Raw genomic sequence first — 21,973 nt, forward strand, 5'->3', positions numbered from 1 at the left:
TTCTTTTGTGTTTTCTCTAAAAGTCTTTGCACAGGATTTCTGAAAGGAATTTCTAGCTGAGTGTGACAGACCAGTAACAATGACTTCCTATAAAGAGTTAAATTGTGAAACAAATGGCTTATGCCCTTGAGGCACTTTTGGATAAAAGTATTTCGGAAAGCTTTGGTAAAAGGCTGAACTTCTTGAAACTACTGCATCTCTGCTGTCCAGACAGGAGACAAATACACTTACTGTAAGTGCAAAGTATAACGACAGACCCAAAACCCAGACTTTCTGGTATCTGGCCAGCTTCAACAACCTAATACATGTGGGATTCAGTGCATGTATTCTCTCTCGAGAATCTCAATTTTATATTGTAATTAATGAAGGAATGCAATTTTTTAGCAGATATATTTAATTTATTAAGAACCAAACCCACCTATTACAGTCTTTCAGATTATTATTTTGGCTTTAATTTCAGCATTAACGAGACAAGTACTAACATTGCAGGTATGTCAGTATCAACTAACAACTGAACCTTCCTGTCCTCGTACAAACTAGTTTCCCTCTACACAAATGCTTTTCAAAACTCACTTGTTAAATACTTTTCTCCTAAATTTGAAGAAAAGTTTTAGTTTAGCAACTCCCCAGAAAAGAAAAATGAAAGAAAGAGGAAGAACATTCACAAAAAGTCAGCAGCATTACACATTCTGTGATACGCTTCCAAAACTTTATGCAGAAAATTCATAGAATCACAGAACGGTTTGGGTTGGAAGGGACATTAAAGATCATCTAGTTCCAACTCTCTGCCACGGGGCATCCACATCTTCTCTGGGCCTCTGAGCAACCTGTACCAGCGCCTCACCACCCTCACAATAAAGAATTAAAACGGTTTTGAGGAAGAAAAAAAAAGAAGGGGGGGGGGGAAGGCTATTCATAACCTGTTACAAAACATTTAAAGAAGTAACAAACACAACAACAACAAAAAACCACACACACACAAACACCAACATAAATAAAAGACTAGATATCACTTTTTACAGGATTTTCAACATCACGTGCCCAACAGGCACTGCCACCCACAGCGTACAAGAAGAATGAACAGCTCTCCTACCTCAAGAGGTATCAATAATATGCTAAAAGAAAAAGTGGCATTTGAAAATCACGGTGGTTACACTGGAAAGGGTATCTTATTAAGTGTTATAATGCTAAGCTACCATTTCAAGTTCTCCAAAGCAGTATGTTCCAAGGAATTGTTCCCAGCATTTTTTTCTTCCAAAGATGTTCCCCCCACATGACATTCATATCAGTAGAAGCATGCAATTCACTTTCTGCTGCATCATTTATCCAGTTGGTAGGCTCCTAACTCAGACTTACTCTTTTTTTCTTTTTTCCCTGTAACACATATAAACAGCCAGTGTCACCTATTACTCTTTAACGTTCTTAGTTTTCATTAAGCCAATGAATGTCAGTTTTTCTCACTAACACAGAAATGTTACCGATAAGATCAAAAGCAAATGACACAAGATGAAACTGATCCAGCAAAATGCAACATCATGGTGGGAGTCTGCCGACATCTGTTTGGGACTCAAGAATCAAATAACTAACTTCCTACCCCTTCTCATCAACCCAGGTCTAAATCTGGCATGGTATTTTAAAATTTGAAAAGTGCCATTTTCAGAATTGCTGTCCTAATGCTGCTACTTGCTTTCACTATTAAAAAGCAATCACTGTCTAAAGCTATAGCTTTGTGCCCTTAGTGAATGCTATGGATAGCGATACCACAATTTTTGTACAGTTTATCTGAAAACATAATATACCCTTTAAATAGAAACTGTAGCTCTAGTTTGGTGAAACAGGTTTTCAGAGTGACATGCCAAGTGTAAAAAATGCTAAGTGAAAAGACCTTTGTCAACAAAATCTAACACATAGTTTATTAGCAAGTGGAATTTTGTGTAAGGCCTTCCAGAAGGCTTAGAGCATCTACATAACATCCTGAAAACAGGAAATACATGCAACCACAGGTCTGTCCACAAAGATCTGACAACAGTCATTGGAAAGCAGCTGTTAGTACTCCAGCTGCAAAAGGGGTAGCTGTACTCTACAATCAAGGTATTAAGCTAAAAAGTATGAGTTGTTACATTAGCAGTGACGCAATGCAGAAAGACTTGCCCTTGAGAAATGGTGTGAGCCTGAATGCTAACACGATCAAATGAAAGAACACTTCTGTGCCTGAAGAAAACCATTATGATTTATTTAGCACTGCCTTGTACAGGCAGGAGGAAGGGTCCGGGACCTAAGCCACTACAACCATCAGCAGCTGCACAAGAAAAGGATGACATGCAAATCTCAAAGTTGGTGAAGAGAGGCAGATCATCAGGTATGGGAAAAAAAAAAAAAAAACACACCCAACCAAGTTTAGAAAAAAGCAAAGCTGAGTCTTCCTGGAAAGCAGCCTATGAACTGAGCCATAGGAATGCCACAGGCAGCTCCACACTTCAGTTGCAGACAGTGACAAATGAGCATACATGTACACAAAAGAGGGAGTGTCACTCATGGAAGTCAAAGTTAAAATTGTATATATAGGCATCACAGTTCCATCCCCTGGTTTTAAAAGTCTTGCTAGACCAGTCTGAGAGGACATAACATACCACAGAACAAGGTTCACTGTGCAAAGCAAAGTTTTGTGCTGTTAATATTGAATCTGCATGGGAGAGAAAGGACAAAAGAAATAATCCTCTCTCTTACTACTACAATCTGAGTAGCTGTATTCCTGGGGCACTGTATATGGTACAGCCATCACTAGTGAAAGGATACTATCCAATTCTCAAATACCCCTCCATCCTCCGTGAGCTCATATGCCAGATGCAACTAGTCAGTCTGTATCTGACATACAGGTTTTCAGGTGAGGCAAATACCACATACTGCTCTGCTAGAACACTAAAAGACAGTGCCACTATACAGTGCACTTCTTAACACAAGTTTAGCATTGCAAGCCTTTGCCATCCTGTGCTCTGCTTTCCTTCACCTATTATATATCCTGATGAAAGCAAAACCTCCCATATTACGCAGGCCTATATTTAGAGTTTACAACTAACAGGGACATTTATGCCCAGATTGTGGGCTGCTTCCCAAAATTTTGAGAGATCATCTGTCCACTGGTTACAGTAGTTTTAAACATGTGAGGTAAAATAAGCATGTAACTTCCTGATTTAATTACATGGCCCTATATATATGCTACCTCCAACACTGCTGCATACCTTGGCTGTCTTCTCTACCTTTCTGAGACACCTCTAGAAACACTATTTGACTACTACTCTTTCCTGTGTTAGAAATCTTCCTATCACTCACAGTCTGCTGTTAGCTTGCCCTTTCTTCCCTCTTCCCATTTCAATCACATTACTTTCATTTCAGAAAGCGTGAAACTACTTCCAAGGCCAACGCCTGTTACATATGACAAAGTCTCACAGAACAGTTAAATTCAGTTCCCTTAAAGTCCTGGGTAGCCATTATCTACAAAGCTTTTGTGGTGGTTCAGGTATATGCTTACAAGATACGAGGGCTCAACATGTCATTCACTGAAAATACAGAACTCAGACATCCCCTAGTCAAAAATTGAAGGCTTATTGCATACTGCCTGCATAAAAGTAGATGATACAAAAAGAAGTAGACAAATCAAAATCTTTCTCACAGATAACACAGGCTACATGCATAGAAATAAGCCACTAAATACTTGCATGATAGCATCCAAGAGAAAGCTATGGAGGATCATTCTAAAATATGTGTATACTAAAAAGTGCTATTACCGCAACTGATTACATTCTTTTGCATATTTATCCATATTTTAGCTGAAAAGCACAGCAGCAGACTTGAGGAAAGGTGGAAAACTTAATTAGTAATGCTGAAAATAAACATTGTTTGAAACAGGTTTTTCTAAAATTCATGAGTGTGTCTCCCCCTCACCCACATCCTTTCCTATCACTGCATGCAAGCTTATGTTGGACACCTCACGTATCACATTTACATGACAGGAGGCTAGGTGCATGCAGAATTTTAGATAAACAGGGCTAAAAATGCTGTGGGGGGTGGGACACATACACAAAAAAATGAACGGATTAACTTGCTGCAGAGATTAGGAGGCCAACATTACACAAGCAATGAAGCTTTAACTGTTTCTACCCAGCCAAAGAAAAGACAACTTATACAGATCTACAGCTTCATACAGACACGTAAGTGCAACTTCATGGGCACTTTCCTGCACTAAATGCCACCTGGCAATGGAAATTTCACCTCTAATTTCAGATCAATCCCGTGAGTGAGGAGCGTGCAACTGTGTCCCCTAAGAGGTATTCCTTCTCCAAAACTAAGGGAATCTTCCTTTAAATTTGACGTACAAAGCAAGAGGTCCAACCAAATGGATAATCAAACACCAAGATTTTTATATATGTGAAGGAAGAAAACCCAGTATTTCGCTTTAAATCTGCATTTCAAGGAGTAATACAACTCACCTTTACACTAAGAGTACAATTTATTCAGAATTAGCAACTTAATTCCCTTACCTGACTGTGGAAGAAGAACAGTATCATGGTACCTACCCTACTCATTTAACAGCTGTTCTTTATTTCTGGGCAAAATGTGAATTTGGTCTACTTAAATGAATTACGAATTTAACAAGCCATGTGAAGTTACACTCTTAAGATGATGCAGCATGTATCTATTGTATAACAATGTTGTTCTACACTCCATCCAAGTAACACTAACCATTCCTCCTACATTGCAGATTTAATCCATAAATTATATTTTCCAAAGTTTTGTCTAAACCAAATTATAAAACAAGGAAAAACACAGTACCTTATAATCAAACTGTAGAGTTGATATAGCAGTTGCAACAAAGTAGAGAACATAATAACAGGTGCATCATAAGTTACATGACAAAAAAGCTGGGGCTTTAAAACAATGTTTCTTTCCTTAAAAGCTGTCACTTCAGAACATTTTTCATCTAGAGAACATTCCATCCTAACTAGAGGTAAATCCTTGTACAGTCATAGTGCAGTACAACATTACATAGTTTTTCCAGTCATTTGAGTTAAAAAAATAGCAAAATCACACTCACCTGGGCTTTAAATTACAGTACTTCCAACAATATTTAAGGCTGAGCAGAATTTTTCATTCTTTAGAAAACAAGGAAAATAATGAAAGCCAAAACTAATACAAGCAGTATCACAACAGCACATGAAGGCCCCAGTACAGACAGAATTGCTGTTTTATAAAGATCAGCTCTACCACGTTCTGTCTGCTCAGACACTAGGGTAAGCAAAAAAAAAAAATTGTACACCTTGGTTCAACCCTCCAATTAGTTGGAAGGTAATGGCTTGATTCTGACATTACTCGAAATAGTGCAATGACGCTAACAGAGTAACTTCTGTCAGCGTATGCTGCGTAGGGATTGTTGAGTTAGAGAAAAGGCAAGCACAGCTATAGCAAGGGAGACTACCATCCAACTGAGATCCAAGTGTGAGCATAAACACAGAGGTTGTCTGAACTTGACAGTGCACTCATTCTTAAACCCAGGTACCAATACGTACAGGTACTGATAAAAAACAAAAAGGAGTGGTAGTTAACATAATGTCTCTTTTCCAGGTTCTATTCAACCAGTCATACTTTTTTCCATTATAATCAAATACACTTTCATAATTACTTTTCAGTAAGTTTGTTTTGGGGTCTTTTTTACTTAGAAAATGGAATTGCTGGCAAACAAGGTGCTACATGAAACAGGTAACCTGCTTATGAGAATACATGAGTTAACTTTGGCAATGACACAATAAAAATCTGGAAACGTTCTACAGAAAAATCATGAAAATGAAGTCACTGGAGCAGAAGTGTGTACATTCTCCTTTCCAGCTGTCTGAAGCCTGACAGACCTAAAGCTAGTCATTAATGAACTGCTTTGAATCAGTTTGTTCCATTTTTGAGTTCTGGTTGTGGAAGTGAGAAAGCCCTGAGGAAAGGGTCGTGAAGTGACCTGTAGCTGGGACTTTTCTTTTTCAGTTAGCTTACCCACTCCTTTGAGGCACAGTTTCTGCACTGGAAGCAGTGCTGCACTATTAAGGAAGCTTCACTGAAATCTCACTGCTTAAAAAAATAAAAAATATCAAGAACAAATTTAAAAAATATCTGAATATCAACAAACTTTCTCTAGAAGATCCCTACTGCTTGTCTGAACAATCTAAAATATCTTTATTCAGTTAATACAGAAACTGAAGCAACATAATGAAGCAAAACCTACAGAGAGTTTAGGAGGGTGCAGGTGATGTGTGCTGCTTGAGAAGGTCTAGCAACAAGTCCTAAGCTGCTCCTCAGTTCCACTGGCACTGCATGTTCCCTGAATCCTGAGAGCTTCTTGTGCAAAATGAGTGGTCTAGCCCATCTTCACTTTCTCAGGAAGGCCGCTTTCACCTAGAACTCATTATAAAAATCACTCCTTCCATCATTCTCTACCACTGAGTAGCAAATACTGGTCTAAAGTAGAAGACAAACTACTCCATTCTTTCAAACTACCAAGGACTTTTAATTAGCAATTAAAAGTAAGTAGTACAAAAGATTCTTTTCTCAGCATCACCACTGTTCTCAGTTTTTTTGGCCACAATGCAAGCAAGCTTGAATTTTGCAGCTGGCATTACAGGAAAACATCCTACCATTCAAAGGCAAAAGCAAGCTGCCACTGAGGAAGAAAATCAACTAATAAACGAAAATACAACTTAAGATGACAGCATTTTTACTGGCAGGGAACAAACAGATTGTGATATTCCAAATCCATATTTTTCCTCATACAATTTGGAACACATTTACATTCCCAGATTAACTCAAGACAATCTTCAAGATCAGGCATCACAGTCATATGCAACAATCACGTTCCTGCCACACACAATTATCTAAGGAATCCTTATACAACCTTTCAGAATTCCTCCAGCTGTACCAAATACATCCACCTCCCCAAAACAGGTTTCCATACTACAATGCTGTGCTTTACGTTTGTTTGCGGTTTTTTTTTTTAACATAAAAACGTCTCCCTTCTAGGTTCTATTCAACCCTTCATACCTTTTTTCCATTATAATCAAATGCATTTTTTTAAAGTATCTTCCACTGAGATGACAAAAAAAAAATCCCACCAAGACAGAAAAGATGGACAGTGTACAACTTATCTCAGAAAACTGTCTAATCAGTTTTTTAACACATGAACACATGCAAGTTAACAGAGCCCTTTTACGGTTGAAAATGAGACCTTATTCTGTTCATTAGTTACCATGTACTCTTGATGGTCTCCGTGAGCTCATCTTACTCAGACAACAAAAATAAACTCTGATATAAACACCTCTAAATCTTCCCCATGTATAAACAGATGAGGCATTAAAGCCATTTCAACCCTTAATTTCATCCACATAGTGACTTACAGTCAAGACAGCCCTCCACCACAAAACTCTTGCTAATTAAATTACATGTGCTCCTGTACTTAAAGGTCTGCCTGAGGATTTTCATAAAGACAGCAGAAGAGGCTGGCTCAGACACGTGCACCTCATACCATCTACAGAGCATTCTGGTTTCATGGACTTGTTTTTTTATTTTTTAAATCTATTTCCTCACCGCTGAAGCAAGGAATAGAGGACTATGTACTTACTGTTCTGATTCAAAGTTAGTTGAACAGTTTCTAAGTAGCGGTTCTTTTTCAGAAATTATGAAAAGTAAAAGTTAAGACTCCTCTTTTCCTCTGAAGCAAGAAAGAACAAACACACAAACATTTCTTCTTAAAAGCCAGGAAATACATATGTATTTGGTTAAGATGCAAAAAAGACCGTTAGGTCTAATTTGTTCATCTTTTTAAGAAGTTACACCTGAAATCAGACAGTCCTGCAATGAAATTTAAGTCTCCCATCTTTGAAAATTTTTAGTGTTCAATTGTTAATGAAACCACAAATTCAACGGCTCTGCCCTTCCAACCATTAAAACCCAGAAGAGATTAAAAATATTCAGAAAACAACACATTTCTGTGCACCACACCAACAACTAAGAATGCATGAAGTTTTAAGAACCATGGTGTGTGTATCTACCTTTAGCTACTGTATTTGTAACATTCTCAAAGCTCCACTGAAGTTCGTCAACCTATGTACTCTTTATTATTTCCCGTATCATTCCACTTTTTCTTTCCTACCAGAGACTGCTTATGACATGCTTTGTGATGTTATATAATGGATGTTATCAATTTTTCTTATCTTTCCACTTTATCTTATGCTCTTTCTACACTTCGTTGCATTAAACTATACTGTTATTCTCTAAATCAGCATCATTCTCCCTTACGCAGGCTTTCAATTCCATACTTTAAACTATTTCTTGCCTTTTTAACATATCCACCTACATCTTCCAAACTTGCTCAGCTTTATCCTTCAAATCTAAAGGCAGCAAAAAAAGTAACATGAGGACAAAGACATAACAGTTCTTGGTCATCATTTTCACCTTGAGGAAAAAGCAGAAGCAGTAGGTTTCTTTAACTCTCCTTAGGGGCTAAGGAGGGAAAACAGAAGCAGCAGTAGAAGACACAGACAATGCTTCTGTTAAAGGAGCAGCTTCCTCTACCATGCCTTACTTGTATTTCAGAAATGGGAGAGCAGAGGCACTGTTACATTCAGAACTTACAGTGGATAATTCTTACTAAGTTTTTTCACAGCCTCCACAAACTTTCATCAATTTCATTTATCTTTATTTTGTTCCTGTTTACCTTGTTTCAAAAACCTTTGAGACAGGGACCAGCATCATCAACAGCTTAAATGCTACTTTAAGTTAGCTGTGGCAGTCAGATGGTATCCAGGAACAAGATTTAAGTAGCTCCTGGAAAGAGTAAATACACTATGATTTTTCCACTGCTGATTCTTCACCCCCCATTTTGTTTGCATCCTTACATCACCCATTTAATTCCTCAGTTTCCCACTCTTCCTCACACCTAATTTTGTAAGTGTCCTTTTTCAATTTTTTCTCCACTTCTTTCAACTGAAAGTATCTTCCATTTATATTCTGAAAAACATTTCCAGAAGACTGCTTCATTTCTCCTCTTTCCCAAAATCAAATGGAGGCCTGATTTCAGTAGGCATAGGTTCAAACATAATTCATGAAGTACTCAACCTAGATCCATCAGTACCTTTCATTCAGAGCCGTGACATAAAACAGCTTCATAAAAAAGACTGTTTTCTTCTACGGTCCTTGTGACATATATTCATGACATTCTCCAGTGCTGCACGTATGTTCAGATCTGAAACTTACCTGAAATCTCCTAGTGACAGATGAACTTCACAGTATATTAGATCTTTCAAAGAAATAATGAATCTAGGCCACTCACTCATTCCATCCCTCCTCTCCAAAAAGAAAGACAATTGTGACAACCTGTGCTTCCAAAATATGTAATTCCATTCCTGTAAGAAAACAAGGGAGCAAACCCTTCTGCTTCAGCAAGAGTTTTATAAATATTCCTTACAGAAACAGCATCACACTAAGTAGGACCCACCGTAGTCTCCCAAAACAATTTCTCTTAAAGGACCTCTATAGCCTTTTTTGTGTCTGCACTATGACCTGTATTCACAGAACCATAGAATACCAGGTTGGAAGGGACCTCAAAGATCATCTTGTCCAACCTTTCAAGGTAAAGCACAGCATAGACTAGAAGTCCCAACACCCTGTCCAGCCAAATCTTAAGGGTCCAATATTGGGAAATCCACCAATTCTCTGGGAAAATTATTCCAAAGGCTGATTGTTCTTGCGAAAAATCATCACCTTCTATCCAACTGGACTGTCCCCGAGAGTAACTTATGCCCATTACCCATATTTTCCATGTGACTGCTTGTAAAAAGGGAGTCTCCAACTTCTTTGTACCTACTTGTTAAATACTTGAACATGGTGATAAAGTCTCCCTTAAGCCTTCTTTTCTCAAGGCTGAGCAAACCCAGTTTTCTCAGCCTTACCTCATCTGCAGAGTTTCCAGTCCTTTAATCATCTCTGTGGCCCTTCTCTGGACCCTCTCCAGCCTGTCCACATCTTTTCTGTAGAGTGGGGACCAAAACTGAATACAGCATTCCAGGCGTGGCCTGACAAGCTCTGAGTAGAGTGGGATACTGAGATCTTTATCTCAGCTGGTGATGCCCTTAAGGTAACGCAGCATCCTGTTGGCTTTGTCACAGGTGCACACTGTTGATTCATAGAGCTCTTTATCCACCAGAACACCCAGAACCCTTCCCACAGTGCTACCCCAAATCAAGCAGATCCCAGCCTGTGGTGCAGGCTTATATTACATTTTCCCAGGTGCAAGACCTTACATTCGTCTTTGTTGAACTTCGTAAGGTTCTTGACAGCCCACTCTTCCAGCCTATCCAGGTCATCCAACAGGGTGGATGTCCCTTCCAAATGTCTACTTCCCCATTCAGTTTGGTATAATCTGCAGACTTGGTCAGGGTACACCTGATCCCATCTTCCAGATCACTTACGAAGATACTAAACAGTGATGAGCCCAATAATGATCCCTAGGGGAACCCACTAGTGATAGATTGCCAGTTTGAAAAGGAACTATTCACCACCACCCTCTGCATGCAGCCTGTCAGCCATTTCCCCACCCACCACACAGCCCATTCATGTAGACCGTAACATGTCAGTTTCTCTAGGAGAAACACATGGGAAGCTGCATCAAAAGGCTCAGAGAAATCCAGACAGTGTCCACTCCTTGTCCCACATCAATCACACACGTTACTTTTGTCACAGAAGGCAAACAGTTTTGTCAAGCACAATTTGCCCCTGGTCAATCCGTGCTGGCTTCTCCCAGTCATGTGTTTCACTTGACTTGTGACAGGCCCCAGAAGGATTTGCTCCATAACCTTCCAAGGAACTGAAGTAAAACTGATGGGCTTATAATTTCCTGCCTCTTCCTTTACACCCTTCTTGTAGATGTGGCCAACATTTGCCTTCTTCCAGTCTTCTGGGACACCCCCCAATGCAGTCTCACAATGACATCAGCCAGACACACACCCTTGGGTGGATATTGTCAGGGCCCATTGATTTGTAGGGGTCAAGCTCCTGTAACAGTTCACATACCAAGTCTTCCTTTACCGATGGTGGGTCTGCATTTGCACCAACCTGGGTTTTTGATCCCAAGCCCTAGGGCACAACAATGATGTTAAAGACAGAGGTGAAGAAAGTGTTGAGAACTTCTGGCATTTCAGCCTTGGAGGAGGCCAATTCACCTCACCTGCCTAACAGCAGGCCAGTATTTTCCTTCTGTTTTTCTCTTTTGTTTACATACTTGAGAAATCCTTTCTTATAGTTTTGACATCTCTCATGAATTTCAACTCAAGCTGAGCTTCTGCTTTTCTAACTGCATCTCTGTACGCCCTTGTAGTTCTCAATGGGTATTCAACTGCTTTTCCATCAATGGTACGCTTCTCTTCCTGTTTTGAGCACTAAAAAGCTCGCAGTTTAGCCAAGAGGGTCTCCTGCTCCACCTACTTCCCATACCTTTAAAGGGGATGAACTGTTCCTGTGCTTCCAGGAGAGCATTCCTGAAAATCCCCTCACTCACCAGCTCCTTTAGCCTCCACAGAAACTTCCCATGGAATCCCTCCCAAATGAGCTCTGAGAATGCTGAAGTCTGCTCATCTAAAATTTAAAATCCTTTTCTTAGTAGTAACCTTCATTATTGCTTATTTAAAACTAATGAGTTTTCCATTTTTTATTAGCTTATTTTTTATCCAAATCAGTTCTCCAGCCTGATTCCTCACACAGGCCCCAAAATCGTTTCACTAGCACATATGAAAAGCAACAGAGAAAATACTTTGAATTCTGTAACCGCAGGGTGGGGGGATACATAAACGTAGAGCCTTAACTTCAACTCATTATTCTACTCTAGATTCTTGTGCAAGTTTTCATATCATAAGTTAACGAAAACAGCATTTAAATAAAAAGTTAAAATGGCAACTGCAATTGAAGTACCATAACAACCCCTCAAAAAAGACATACTGGCTCTATTTTAAAAGCTGCTGCACCTTTGACTAATGCCGAAAAGGATATCCTGAAATTTTTCAGAACCTTTAAATTCTCAAAATGCAAGCAGAAATTTAAGGAAAAGCATAGTCACAATTCCACCTCCTTTAGACTTCAATAACCAATCTGTATTGAAAAGTGAAACACAATCCTCAAATGCCACTGTGAGAAAAAGAAATTATTTAAAATGCTTGTCAGATACATTTTAACAAACAACAATTAATGTAACAACTTACCACAAAGGAAATTCATATGTAGACATATAGTGTTCTAGCTGCAAAATACGTAACACATTTTTAGTCACTCCCTTTACAAAACTATAAATAAGTTCTTAATTCTACATCTTAATTAAACAAGCTTCTTCCATTAACACTACCTAGTAAATTTAAGAACCATAAAGGAAGGTATTTCAACAGCCCTGATGGCAATCCATGTGTCCTCTCATACTTTGAGGCGAAAGTATCTGAGAAAGAGTATTTTTCAACTCCCAAACACATTTAAGGGGCTTTTTGTTCATTAGCATAGGTTTTTTTATTTACATAAGGAATGTTTTCCTATCATTTTGTCGATACAAAGATCAGCATTCAGGTGTCAAGGACAACACCTGATTCACCTCAGAATATTCACAGACGTTAATCTTAAAATAGCACCATTCAACAATTCTATTAGATCCACAAGCATAATAAATGGCCCACACTGCTTTTAACAGTTATCAGCAGAACTAGTCTTGAACACAGGCCAGTCCTGAAAACAGCCTCTCCACAAAAGGAATTGGAGACACTGCAGCTATTTCTTTAATGTATCTATACATAAGTCAGAAATGTACAAGAAAAGATTTAGTTATTTTTTCTTGCTTTTCAGAACTTCCCTGGACAACGAACTCAGATCAAACACAGTCCCTTTCCTCATAAAAAATGTTCTGTAAGGTACCAAGATTATCCTCTCAGGTACAACTATATAAATCCTGGCAGCCTTCTGTAGGGCTCCATACAGGACCACGTAGTTCAATTTTGTCTGTTTTTAACTACAAAGAAGTATTCTGCTAGTGAACAAGATTAACATTCTTAACATTTGTAACAAAGACAGTCAACTGATCTCTATGACACATGAAGTTTAATGAGCATCACTGCCATTCTGAATTGTGTCATTACTCAGACATTACACTTCAAATACCATAGCTGCAGAACTTCACCAAGAAGAGAGGTTAAAACAGACAGTAACTTATGTGAGTTGCACATTTAAAATGCAAGACAGGTGTGAAACTAAAGGACTGGAAGTTGTCTGATACCTATATGCCTTCAAAGTGAGCATAGTCATGGCTCAGCTTCTGGAATTATCTTTACCAATACTAAAAACCAGACACCTGGCTCAGGTATGTATTCACATCAGAACATCTGCTTAATCCATTCCTGCAGAAGCTGATCCAAGACCTTTATAGCAGTCACTTGCTTTCACACAACTATTTTAGCATTCTCAAGCTACATTTCCTTCCCTTTTAGTCTGCTGACAATACTGCAGAATCACTCCCATTACCCAAAGATTTTGTCAGCTGAGGACTGAGAACAGTATTTGTTCACTAACCGGAGAGCAACCTGAAGTTTAACTCATGAACCTGTAAGGCTGGAAACCAAAGCTTAATTTCTCCACAGAAGGTAAGTTTGCCTAATTCTCAGTGGGATAAAGAAAAACAGTAGGCTATGGCATATAATGCCAGTACTGTAGTCTCGTGACTATGTTAATCAGCGTAAAATCTCTTCACAGCTGCAAACATTTTCCTTGACTCTCCTCAATTTTGTATCATCTTGCTAATATAATAAAAACAAATGATTCTACTCACAGAATTACCCACGTACGAAACATCTACTCTTTTCTAAAATGGTATAACAAACATATGGTATAGCTTTTAGATGATGCTTTCAACACATACTTCAGATGTTATCAACACTTGCAGATAGTCGTACCTCTATAATTATCAAGTCCGCTCAATCCCCTACAGTTAACTAACGGCTAGCTATAAAGGCTGGCAAGAGGCAGAGAACCACACTTTTCATGAGCAGAAAGCACACCTGAACACTGTGTATAGAAAGAAGCTTTTGACTGTCTACTACTTATTCACATATGGTTACCTCTGAAAGCTAGAGTCCATGAGAATCAAAATGCACGAATGGATTGATGGAAGATTTTCAGTGGTGAAATTGCTGGAATGGAATTGAAGGAAAACGATTGTGTCTATCCTTGCCTCAGGTTTTCTTCACACTTTCAAAAATCAAGTAATTCATCAGAACACCTATTCCTCAACTGCTAAAATACAGTAATATTTCTCTCTCTTCCTTCGTCCAAAATTGCTGCCTACCTTGTGTGTTTGGTTACTAAATCAGTAGGGCATGAATTATGTTAAATCTATGCACATATATCACTTAAAGAAATGGACCACTTTGGCCTCCAGACTCAGCAGACCAGTATTTAGAAGCTACAATATGCAACATTTCTTCCATAAGAAATATGAAAAGCTACTATAACAAAGTAAAATCTCACACTGTATTCCCTACTAATAGTCTCCTGATAGCAAACAAAGCTTACTGAAATGCAAGTACCAGTATGCTAGTTGTCCTGCAATCCTAACTAGACTGCTACAAAGGCATGCTGTTGGTAGAGATGAGGTCCATCCTTGCCTTTTAATTAACATTAAAATGACAACTGTAACATTTGTCACTTCAGCAATTTCCCTGTTTTCAGGGAGTAGTAACAACGCTGCACTTTAAACTTAAGAAACATACAAAACATTCAAGAATGTATGCTTTGCACAATAAGCCCCCACTGTTTTAAAGAAACAGGCCTCGAACACTAGGTTTGAAAGCATCAAAACATCAAAAGTATCTCATAAACACCCCCTTGTAATGTTCATTTGACAAAAAAAAAAAAACAACAAATGATGTTTTTAATACCAGATGAAGTAAGAATGTTGCAAATTTACAACTGAACTTTAAGTACCAGGATACATATCACATAGACTGGAACTGTAATGTCAAAGTACAAACACAGCACAACCATGAACTACAGAACATGCCATCCATAACATTAATTGGATCTTAAATACCCTACCCTATTACCAGAAACTCCAAATTACATACAGAAAAATACTGATCTTAAGAAATCTGTATGTCAGTCCCAATCATCCAATAAAAACACTTAACATTTTTACTGCAAATCTTTCCACTTCCAGACACCTTCAGAAAAGGCTAGAAAAACAGTTTGACCCTTAACATGATTTACAAAATGTTAACCAACTTCTTCCATAGTAACAGACAATATGATAAATAATAAACACATACTGAGAGATGAAGACGTAAAAAAAAAAACAAAAAAAAAACGAAAACCAACCCACCCCCCCCCCCCCCCCCCCATAAAAAACACAACCACCACAAAAAGGAACAGCTCAGACATAAATTTACATAAACTGGAGAGGCTACCCACTTCCTGGAATACTTTACAAACCTCTCATGGTACCAATTCCCAGTTTCTCTATTCCCAGCCCTGCCATTATGATATAATTTTTCATATAAGGCAAATGCTATAATTCTTTTTAAAGCAATATTTCTTTGTTTTGATAAGAATAAAGTATGCCAAAACATTGCCAAAGTTATTTAAAAAAACACCCCAACTTTACTACACCTAGGCTAATCTGCTAAAATGCTTTCCTGCATCATTATTTTTTAAGCACCCTGTTATAATTAAAACTAAGAATATTTAATTATGGATTAGTAGAAAATTAACATTAATGTCAACATTAAAAGGACAAAGTCAATATATATTAATTCACACTGTCCAAAACCATTTTAAAAAAGCAACACCTTCAATTGTAAGAAAGATGACAGAATATTGCCACTGTGCTCTTATTTTGCATGCCTAGCGAAAGCACAGATAATCACTTTGTAATTCTGTCAATACATGTGGTCCTGACACAAAGGAAATACCATTTTTTAAATCAGCTGGAAAACAAAAGGGCTGAAAAAAACGTAAGAGGTAACACGGCCCCAAAACTGTCATATTGCATGGAACTACTTCATCTCTCTTTAAATTGACTCCAACAGCAATACTTTTAAATGGAAACATGCTTCAGATTTTGTCTACAGTATACAAACTGATTAAACTCAACGAATAGGAATTAACAATCATCTTATACCAAATACATCAGACCAGCTACATCAACCTAAATCTGTACAGAAGCCAAGTAGTTTTAGCTTATGAAATGAAGGTTTGTCTCTGCAAGAAAGTCAACTTTGGCCAAACCCTGGAAGTACTAGTGGGAAGGAAAAAAGAACAACAAAAAACAGTAAAGAAAGAAAGAACAAGGAAATGCTTTGCAATTCACTTCCAATACAATGGATGTCATCTTCCTCCTCCCCCCAAGAAATCTTTCAGCTTTACCTCATGTGAGAAGGTATTCCTGGGAGAAAGGGACATCAAGATAACAGCAGGGTTCTCGTTTGGGTTTTTTTTTTCACTCCTTCACATTAATGTGCTTGTCAGCTACAGAAGCATAATATCAAGCACCTCTTACACGACACTGGCTACACTGGATTTTTAGCATTTCAACCACTTTGAAAGATGACCTCTCAGTTTCTCTCTCCTCTCCCCCAAAACCACACTAGCTGCAAATTACGATTTTCAAGGCCCTTTTCTGTAAAATAAATACAAAATGTCTGGCAACAGAGAATTCTATTCCTTCATCACACATACTAACAGCGCATACACAGTTACAGGAAAGTTTGATTTCTTCCGGCTTATCATATATCCAATGCATGGAGCCACAATACAATATTCCTGACCTTTAATCTGTATCTTCAATAATTCATAAGTTGAACAGATGTGATGTCTTATCTGCTCTTTTGATTTGCTACACCCAGAAGCAGGACTCAGTTTAGTTCACAATACTACTGCCATACATTCTACAAGACAAAACTACATAAAAAGGGGGACTGCAGTCCAGACCTGGAGCATGTACGAAACCTGCAACTACGTTAAACCTCCAGACACGAAGCTTCCTAAATCCCTGAAAAAGATCCCACATTTTTTCTTATTAAACTGTCAGGGTGTGGCTTCATTTATCTAGAGTTCCCACTGCGAAGACTTCATGGAATGTCCTGGTTTGCCTGCAAGTGGCTTGAACCAACCCGCTGCCTCCTGCCGAGTGAACCCCACTAAAAGCAAGAGTAGTACCTCCTCTTATTGGGACACCGAATTTAAGCTCACAAAAGAATCCTGCCGCTGCACAAGTACCTGTGCAGATAACAGAGCAGTCCCCTCAACACTTGCAACCCAGGACCTCCAGGGGCGGTCTCCTTGACCGTCTCCTCAGACAGGAACACTGCTCCTACCACCTTAACCCCAGGTAACATTGTTAGGCACCCACAGAAGAGGCACTGCTACAGCCTGCCTTTTTAAAAGGCTCAATAGCAGGTGCACTCTTCTCACATAGAGTGGAGTACCCATGAATTTTTGCCTGTGTGAAGGATTCCTCTGGAAACATGACTCAATGATTTTCCTTACCTGCTAAACAGGCACTGAAATCTCACACTGTTTTATAATGCACCGGCTTGTAGATTCCTAATCAGTCAGGATTTTGTAATTATGGAGTCTAGGGTCTTTGTTAGCTGTTGCTCCTCTATGCACAAAGGAAATATTTTGTTACTATCACTGTAAAACCTATTAATTAAATGCACATACATACGGCCATGCTTTCTACAATAAAAATAACCGTTACACGGAATTAAAGTGATCTGCTAGATTAATTACTCTAAACCTTCTCGTACAGAGTAAACTGCATGAGGCTTCACACACACACAGAGAAAAGGAATTGTTTATCTTAAAAATAACAACTTCTTACTTATCGATAACAGTAACTGAAACACTTGCACATTCCCTGAAAGTAAAAAGCACAAACAAAAGTGAACCTGGTTCAAGCCAAGAAATTCTTCTCAAACATCTCTGCACTGAACAGGAACATTTTAATCTTTCTACTTCCTTAACAACCTACATTTCCTAGAGACAAGTTTTATAAAAAAAAATGCTTTATGAGTCAGTGCAATTCATAAATGCCCAAAACACTGTCAGAAAACTGAGGCAAAATACTTAAATATTTGCTTGGGCTGTTTGGGTTGTGTTTTTTTTTAGTATGCACTGCATGGATCTGCTGCACGGATTCATACAGTAAGAGAACAGTGATATTTATAGAAATATATTTAAAAACTATCTAAATGCCCCACAACTTCAGTCATCTCAAACAGACTCTATATACTAAAATTTTAACTGACTAGCATAAAAGAAGGAAATGCATTATATGCAAGAAAGGACTCAAAACTCAACTAATATCCTGAATTGCTGTCTGCACTACGTAATTTTACAGTACCAAAAAAAACCCATAACCTAGCGATGTTATGTGATGGATAATCCAATTACATACAATGCTTTTATTTCCTACCTAGCATACTTAAGCTTTATCTCATACAGGATTCCCTCTGATATTTCTGATAGCCTCAAAAGCATTCACACAGGATACAGTAATTCTGGTCCACTAACAGTTAATATACGTTATTTAACTGGTTTGACATGTCACTCCCCTACCTTTTTAAGTTACCGGAAGAAGTACTTTTAGAAATAACTCTGAAAAATCAAAAGGAAACCACGGGATTTTTTAAAATTAAGCACAAAGAAAAGTGTACTTGCTTCTCCTTCCATCCCTCCCCCACGTCCTGACATTGAGCTTTTCCAAGCATGCCAGAAATAAACATCCAAACACAAGCAAGGGCCTAGGCTACCGAATTCAAAACATTTTAGAGTTAGGACATCAGATCCACCAAGGCCAGCAACAGAAATTCTTCACGTGAAAACATCAGCATACAGCACAGGCACAACAATAGGATGAACAAAGTGTCAAACACAAGGCTGCTGACAGGAACAAGTCTGAAAGCAGGAACCTGAAGAGCACAGTCCTCTGCTTAAACTGTGTGGCATTTTTAAAAACAGTTCGACTTGTTCTGTGACGTTTTCTTAGCGTTTAGTTTTCAAACACAACTGGCAGACAGCCTGCACAGCCTTTGTCAATAGCTTATGGATGGCCATCAGAACGTGCTACAGGTTGATAAGAAGGGCACCAGCGCTGCAAACGCCCTGCCTGCAGCAGGAAAGCATCCAGAGAGAACTTGCAATGCCATGAGTTTCCCGCAACGTTCACCGGGGGCTTCATGCTCCAGGCAACGAGCATATTCGTTCCCGGTATTTGTTTCGTGTTTACACCCCCCGCCCCCCCCTTCTCTTTCTCCTCCCTGTCCGGCCATCTTGGGCCGACAGGAGCAGCCATTACTTAACTAAATGACAGGGCCAACAACTTTTCACAGAAACAAACATTTCTCTCAAAAGGTCCGGCAGGCTCCAGAAACCCGCGGGCCGTCCCACTCCTTGCCAGGCCGCCCAGCGGCGGAGACAGCGGGAGGCCCGGCGGGCGGGACACGGCACTCAGCGAGGACCTGGCACGCTGGAGGCTGCCGAGCCCAGAGAGTAAACAAGTCACTCGGCGACGGGCTCCGGGAGCTGCTCAGCGCCTCACCCCAGGCCGGGCCTCCGCTCCCTCCGTCACCGGGTCAACCACCGACTGCCCCCCGTCCGCCAGTCGCCGCGAGGGGCAACCGCCGCCGCGCAGGGCGCACGCAACCACCGGCCCCCTCCGCGCGGGGCGAAAATCACGAGGGAGGGTCCGGGGAGAGGCCAACGTCAGCAGCGCCTCGCGCGCGCGCCCTCACCCCCCCCCCGCTGCCGCCACCACCACCTCCTCCTCGTCGACCGACCTCCCCCCGTCCCGGGGCTGGACGGACACTCGCAAGGCCACGCTGCTTTCGTCTCACACCCAGCCCTGGTCGGCTCTCTCTCGCAAGGGGGACCACGCTGGCTCCGCGGGACGGGGGTAGAGAAAGGAGCAAAGGCGTCAGCGAGGCGTGGGAAGACCGTAGCGGGGGGCGAGGCGGAGCGCCCTGCGCCCGTGGATGTGGCGGTGCCCCGCACAGCCGGGCTCGCACTCAGTTGCGCCCTCGCACGCACACACTCACCGCGCGGACCTAGAGGACCGGAGGGAGGGGGTTACTGGGCCGAGCCGGCTCCCTCCCCTCCCCCCCTGCTCCCCTCCAGTCCCGCTCCACATCCACCCTCGCGCTTACCTTTAACAGCAAGGCCTTCGTTCTGGCGCCATCTTCATGAAGCCTCAGAAATCCGAAGAGTCGGCTGCAGAAGGGGAGCGGGAAGGAGGGAGGGGAGAGAAGCACCAGCGTTAGTGAGAGTCAGCCCCCCGCACGGGCAGGAAGGCGGGCGGGCGGACGGGCTCGTTCCCGGCGGGCAAGGACAGAGCGCGGCAGCGGGGCCGGGAACCCGCACACGGGCACACACGCACTCCCAAGCGGGGAGCCGCGGGCAGGGGAGGGGGAAGACACGGAGGGAGCGCGGGCCGAGCCGGGACACGGAGGCGGCCGGGGCGGAGTGGGGAGCGGGTACCTGTCGAGGCCGGATAGGGCTTCTCTCTCCTCGGCTGTCAAGCTGGCGAAGTCCTCCTCGCTCTGGCCGCTCGCTTTCCCCGCCGCCATTTTCTTTTCCTCATCACCGAAAGGAGCAGCAGAGGCGGCGGCAGCGGCGAGCGACACTCCGCACGATTTCATGGAAACGCAGCGTAATTAACTCACGATCGCAACCCCCCCCCCCCTGCGCGCCCCCAACACCCCCCAGCGCCGGGCGGGGCGGGGTGCCCGACACACACACACCACAACTTTTATTACAACAACAACCGCCGGCAGGGAGGGGGAGGGAGGGAGGGAGAGAGGGAGGAGGGAGGGAGGGGAGAGGGAGGGAGGCGGGGGGAAGCCCCGCTGCTCGGAGGAGGAGGAGGAGGAGGGAGGGAGGGGGGAGGGAGGGAGCCCCAGCGCTTGAGACTCGGGGGAGGGGGGGGGGAGGAGGCGGTGGCTGCAGCGGCGGCGGATGGCGGCGGAGCGGTGTTTACATGGCCGCGGCACCGCTCAGCCTGGCAGCAGGGTGTTGCTGGGAGCCGGGGCGCCGGGGGCCCCGCACGCCCTGCCGCGCTGGGTGTGCTTGCCGCCTGTACAAACTTCCCCAGCCGCTGCCCAAAGTTGTTGTAATTGTGTCACACAGCGAGCCCCACGCCGCCACCGTGACCCCCCACCCCGCACCTCCCCGCTCGAGCCCGCGCCGCCAATCGCCGCTTCCGCGGCGCCGCACGTGACCTTTGTTGACTTACGTCAGTCATAGAGCTCTTCCACCGATGCGCCTGAGCTCGGCTCGCTGACATGGTTCCATTGGCTAGAGGCAGTGACAGGTGGAGCGATGCCCGCTGGCATCAGCCCCGCGGCCGGTGCGTCACGTGGCGTGGGGCGGGCGACCTCTCGCGAGGCAGCGGCGGGAGGGCGCTGTGTTGTGATGCGTTGGGCGGCCCGGTTACGGCGTGGTGGGCTAGAGCGGGGCTGCTTCATGGGGAAGCGCGAAGGACGGACGTTGCGCTGCCGGGAATGCCTCACGCGTAAGTCTCTTGAGCTTTTTTGGACGTTGCGGAGAAAGGAGCTTTGTGTGCTCTGGTTGCTTCCCCTTTATGAGGCTGAGCTTGCCCACAGTGTGCCTTGTGGCGTAGATGCTACCTAGGCATCCTTAGTTCCTCGACCTTTCCTGGCTTATCCGAGAACTTGAACTTCCTATTGTCTCTTTGCAGTCCTGTTAATTTGCCCGTACTGCCAGGAAGTTTTAGGGTTTTTGAAAATCATTAGATCTTAACATCTACTTATGAAGAACCAGCCTTCTGGGGGTGCATGGTGGCACAGCTCACTGCTCATACCCATTTTGCTGAAAATGGATGAGCAGTGATCTTCTGTAACAT

At 41.9% G+C, this 21,973-nt stretch overlaps 1 protein-coding gene across 19 annotated transcripts in view; it reads right to left on the reverse strand.

The window, feature by feature from the left end:
- The window catches only part of KDM6A (lysine demethylase 6A), a 158,690-nt gene extending 137,294 nt beyond the window's left edge, over positions 1-21,396 (reverse strand). For 7 of the 19 annotated variants that reach the window (XR_008971648.1, XR_008971647.1, XM_057405053.1 and 4 more), the window contains exons 1-2: positions 20,590-21,396; positions 20,259-20,322 (exon numbers count right to left, since the gene is read on the reverse strand). Coding sequence is in view for 15 of the 19 variants with exons in the window: in XM_057405053.1 (XP_057261036.1) it covers positions 20,259-20,322; positions 20,590-20,750 (225 nt within the window). In the remaining 4 variants the exon portion in view is untranslated. Of the gene's footprint in view, positions 1-20,258; positions 20,323-20,589 lie in introns of those variants that run through there. The other 12 variants (XR_008971649.1, XM_057405065.1, XM_057405054.1 and 9 more) reach the window with 3 other exon arrangements.
- Positions 21,397-21,973: the final 577 nt, after the last annotated feature.

Source organism: Pezoporus wallicus, unplaced genomic scaffold (genome assembly GCF_028554395.1).
Source record: "Pezoporus wallicus isolate ANWC-B61680 ecotype Strahan unplaced genomic scaffold, APGP_CSIRO_Pwel_v1 contig_1739, whole genome shotgun sequence".
NCBI classification, from domain to species: Eukaryota; Metazoa; Chordata; class Aves; order Psittaciformes; family Psittacidae; genus Pezoporus; species Pezoporus wallicus.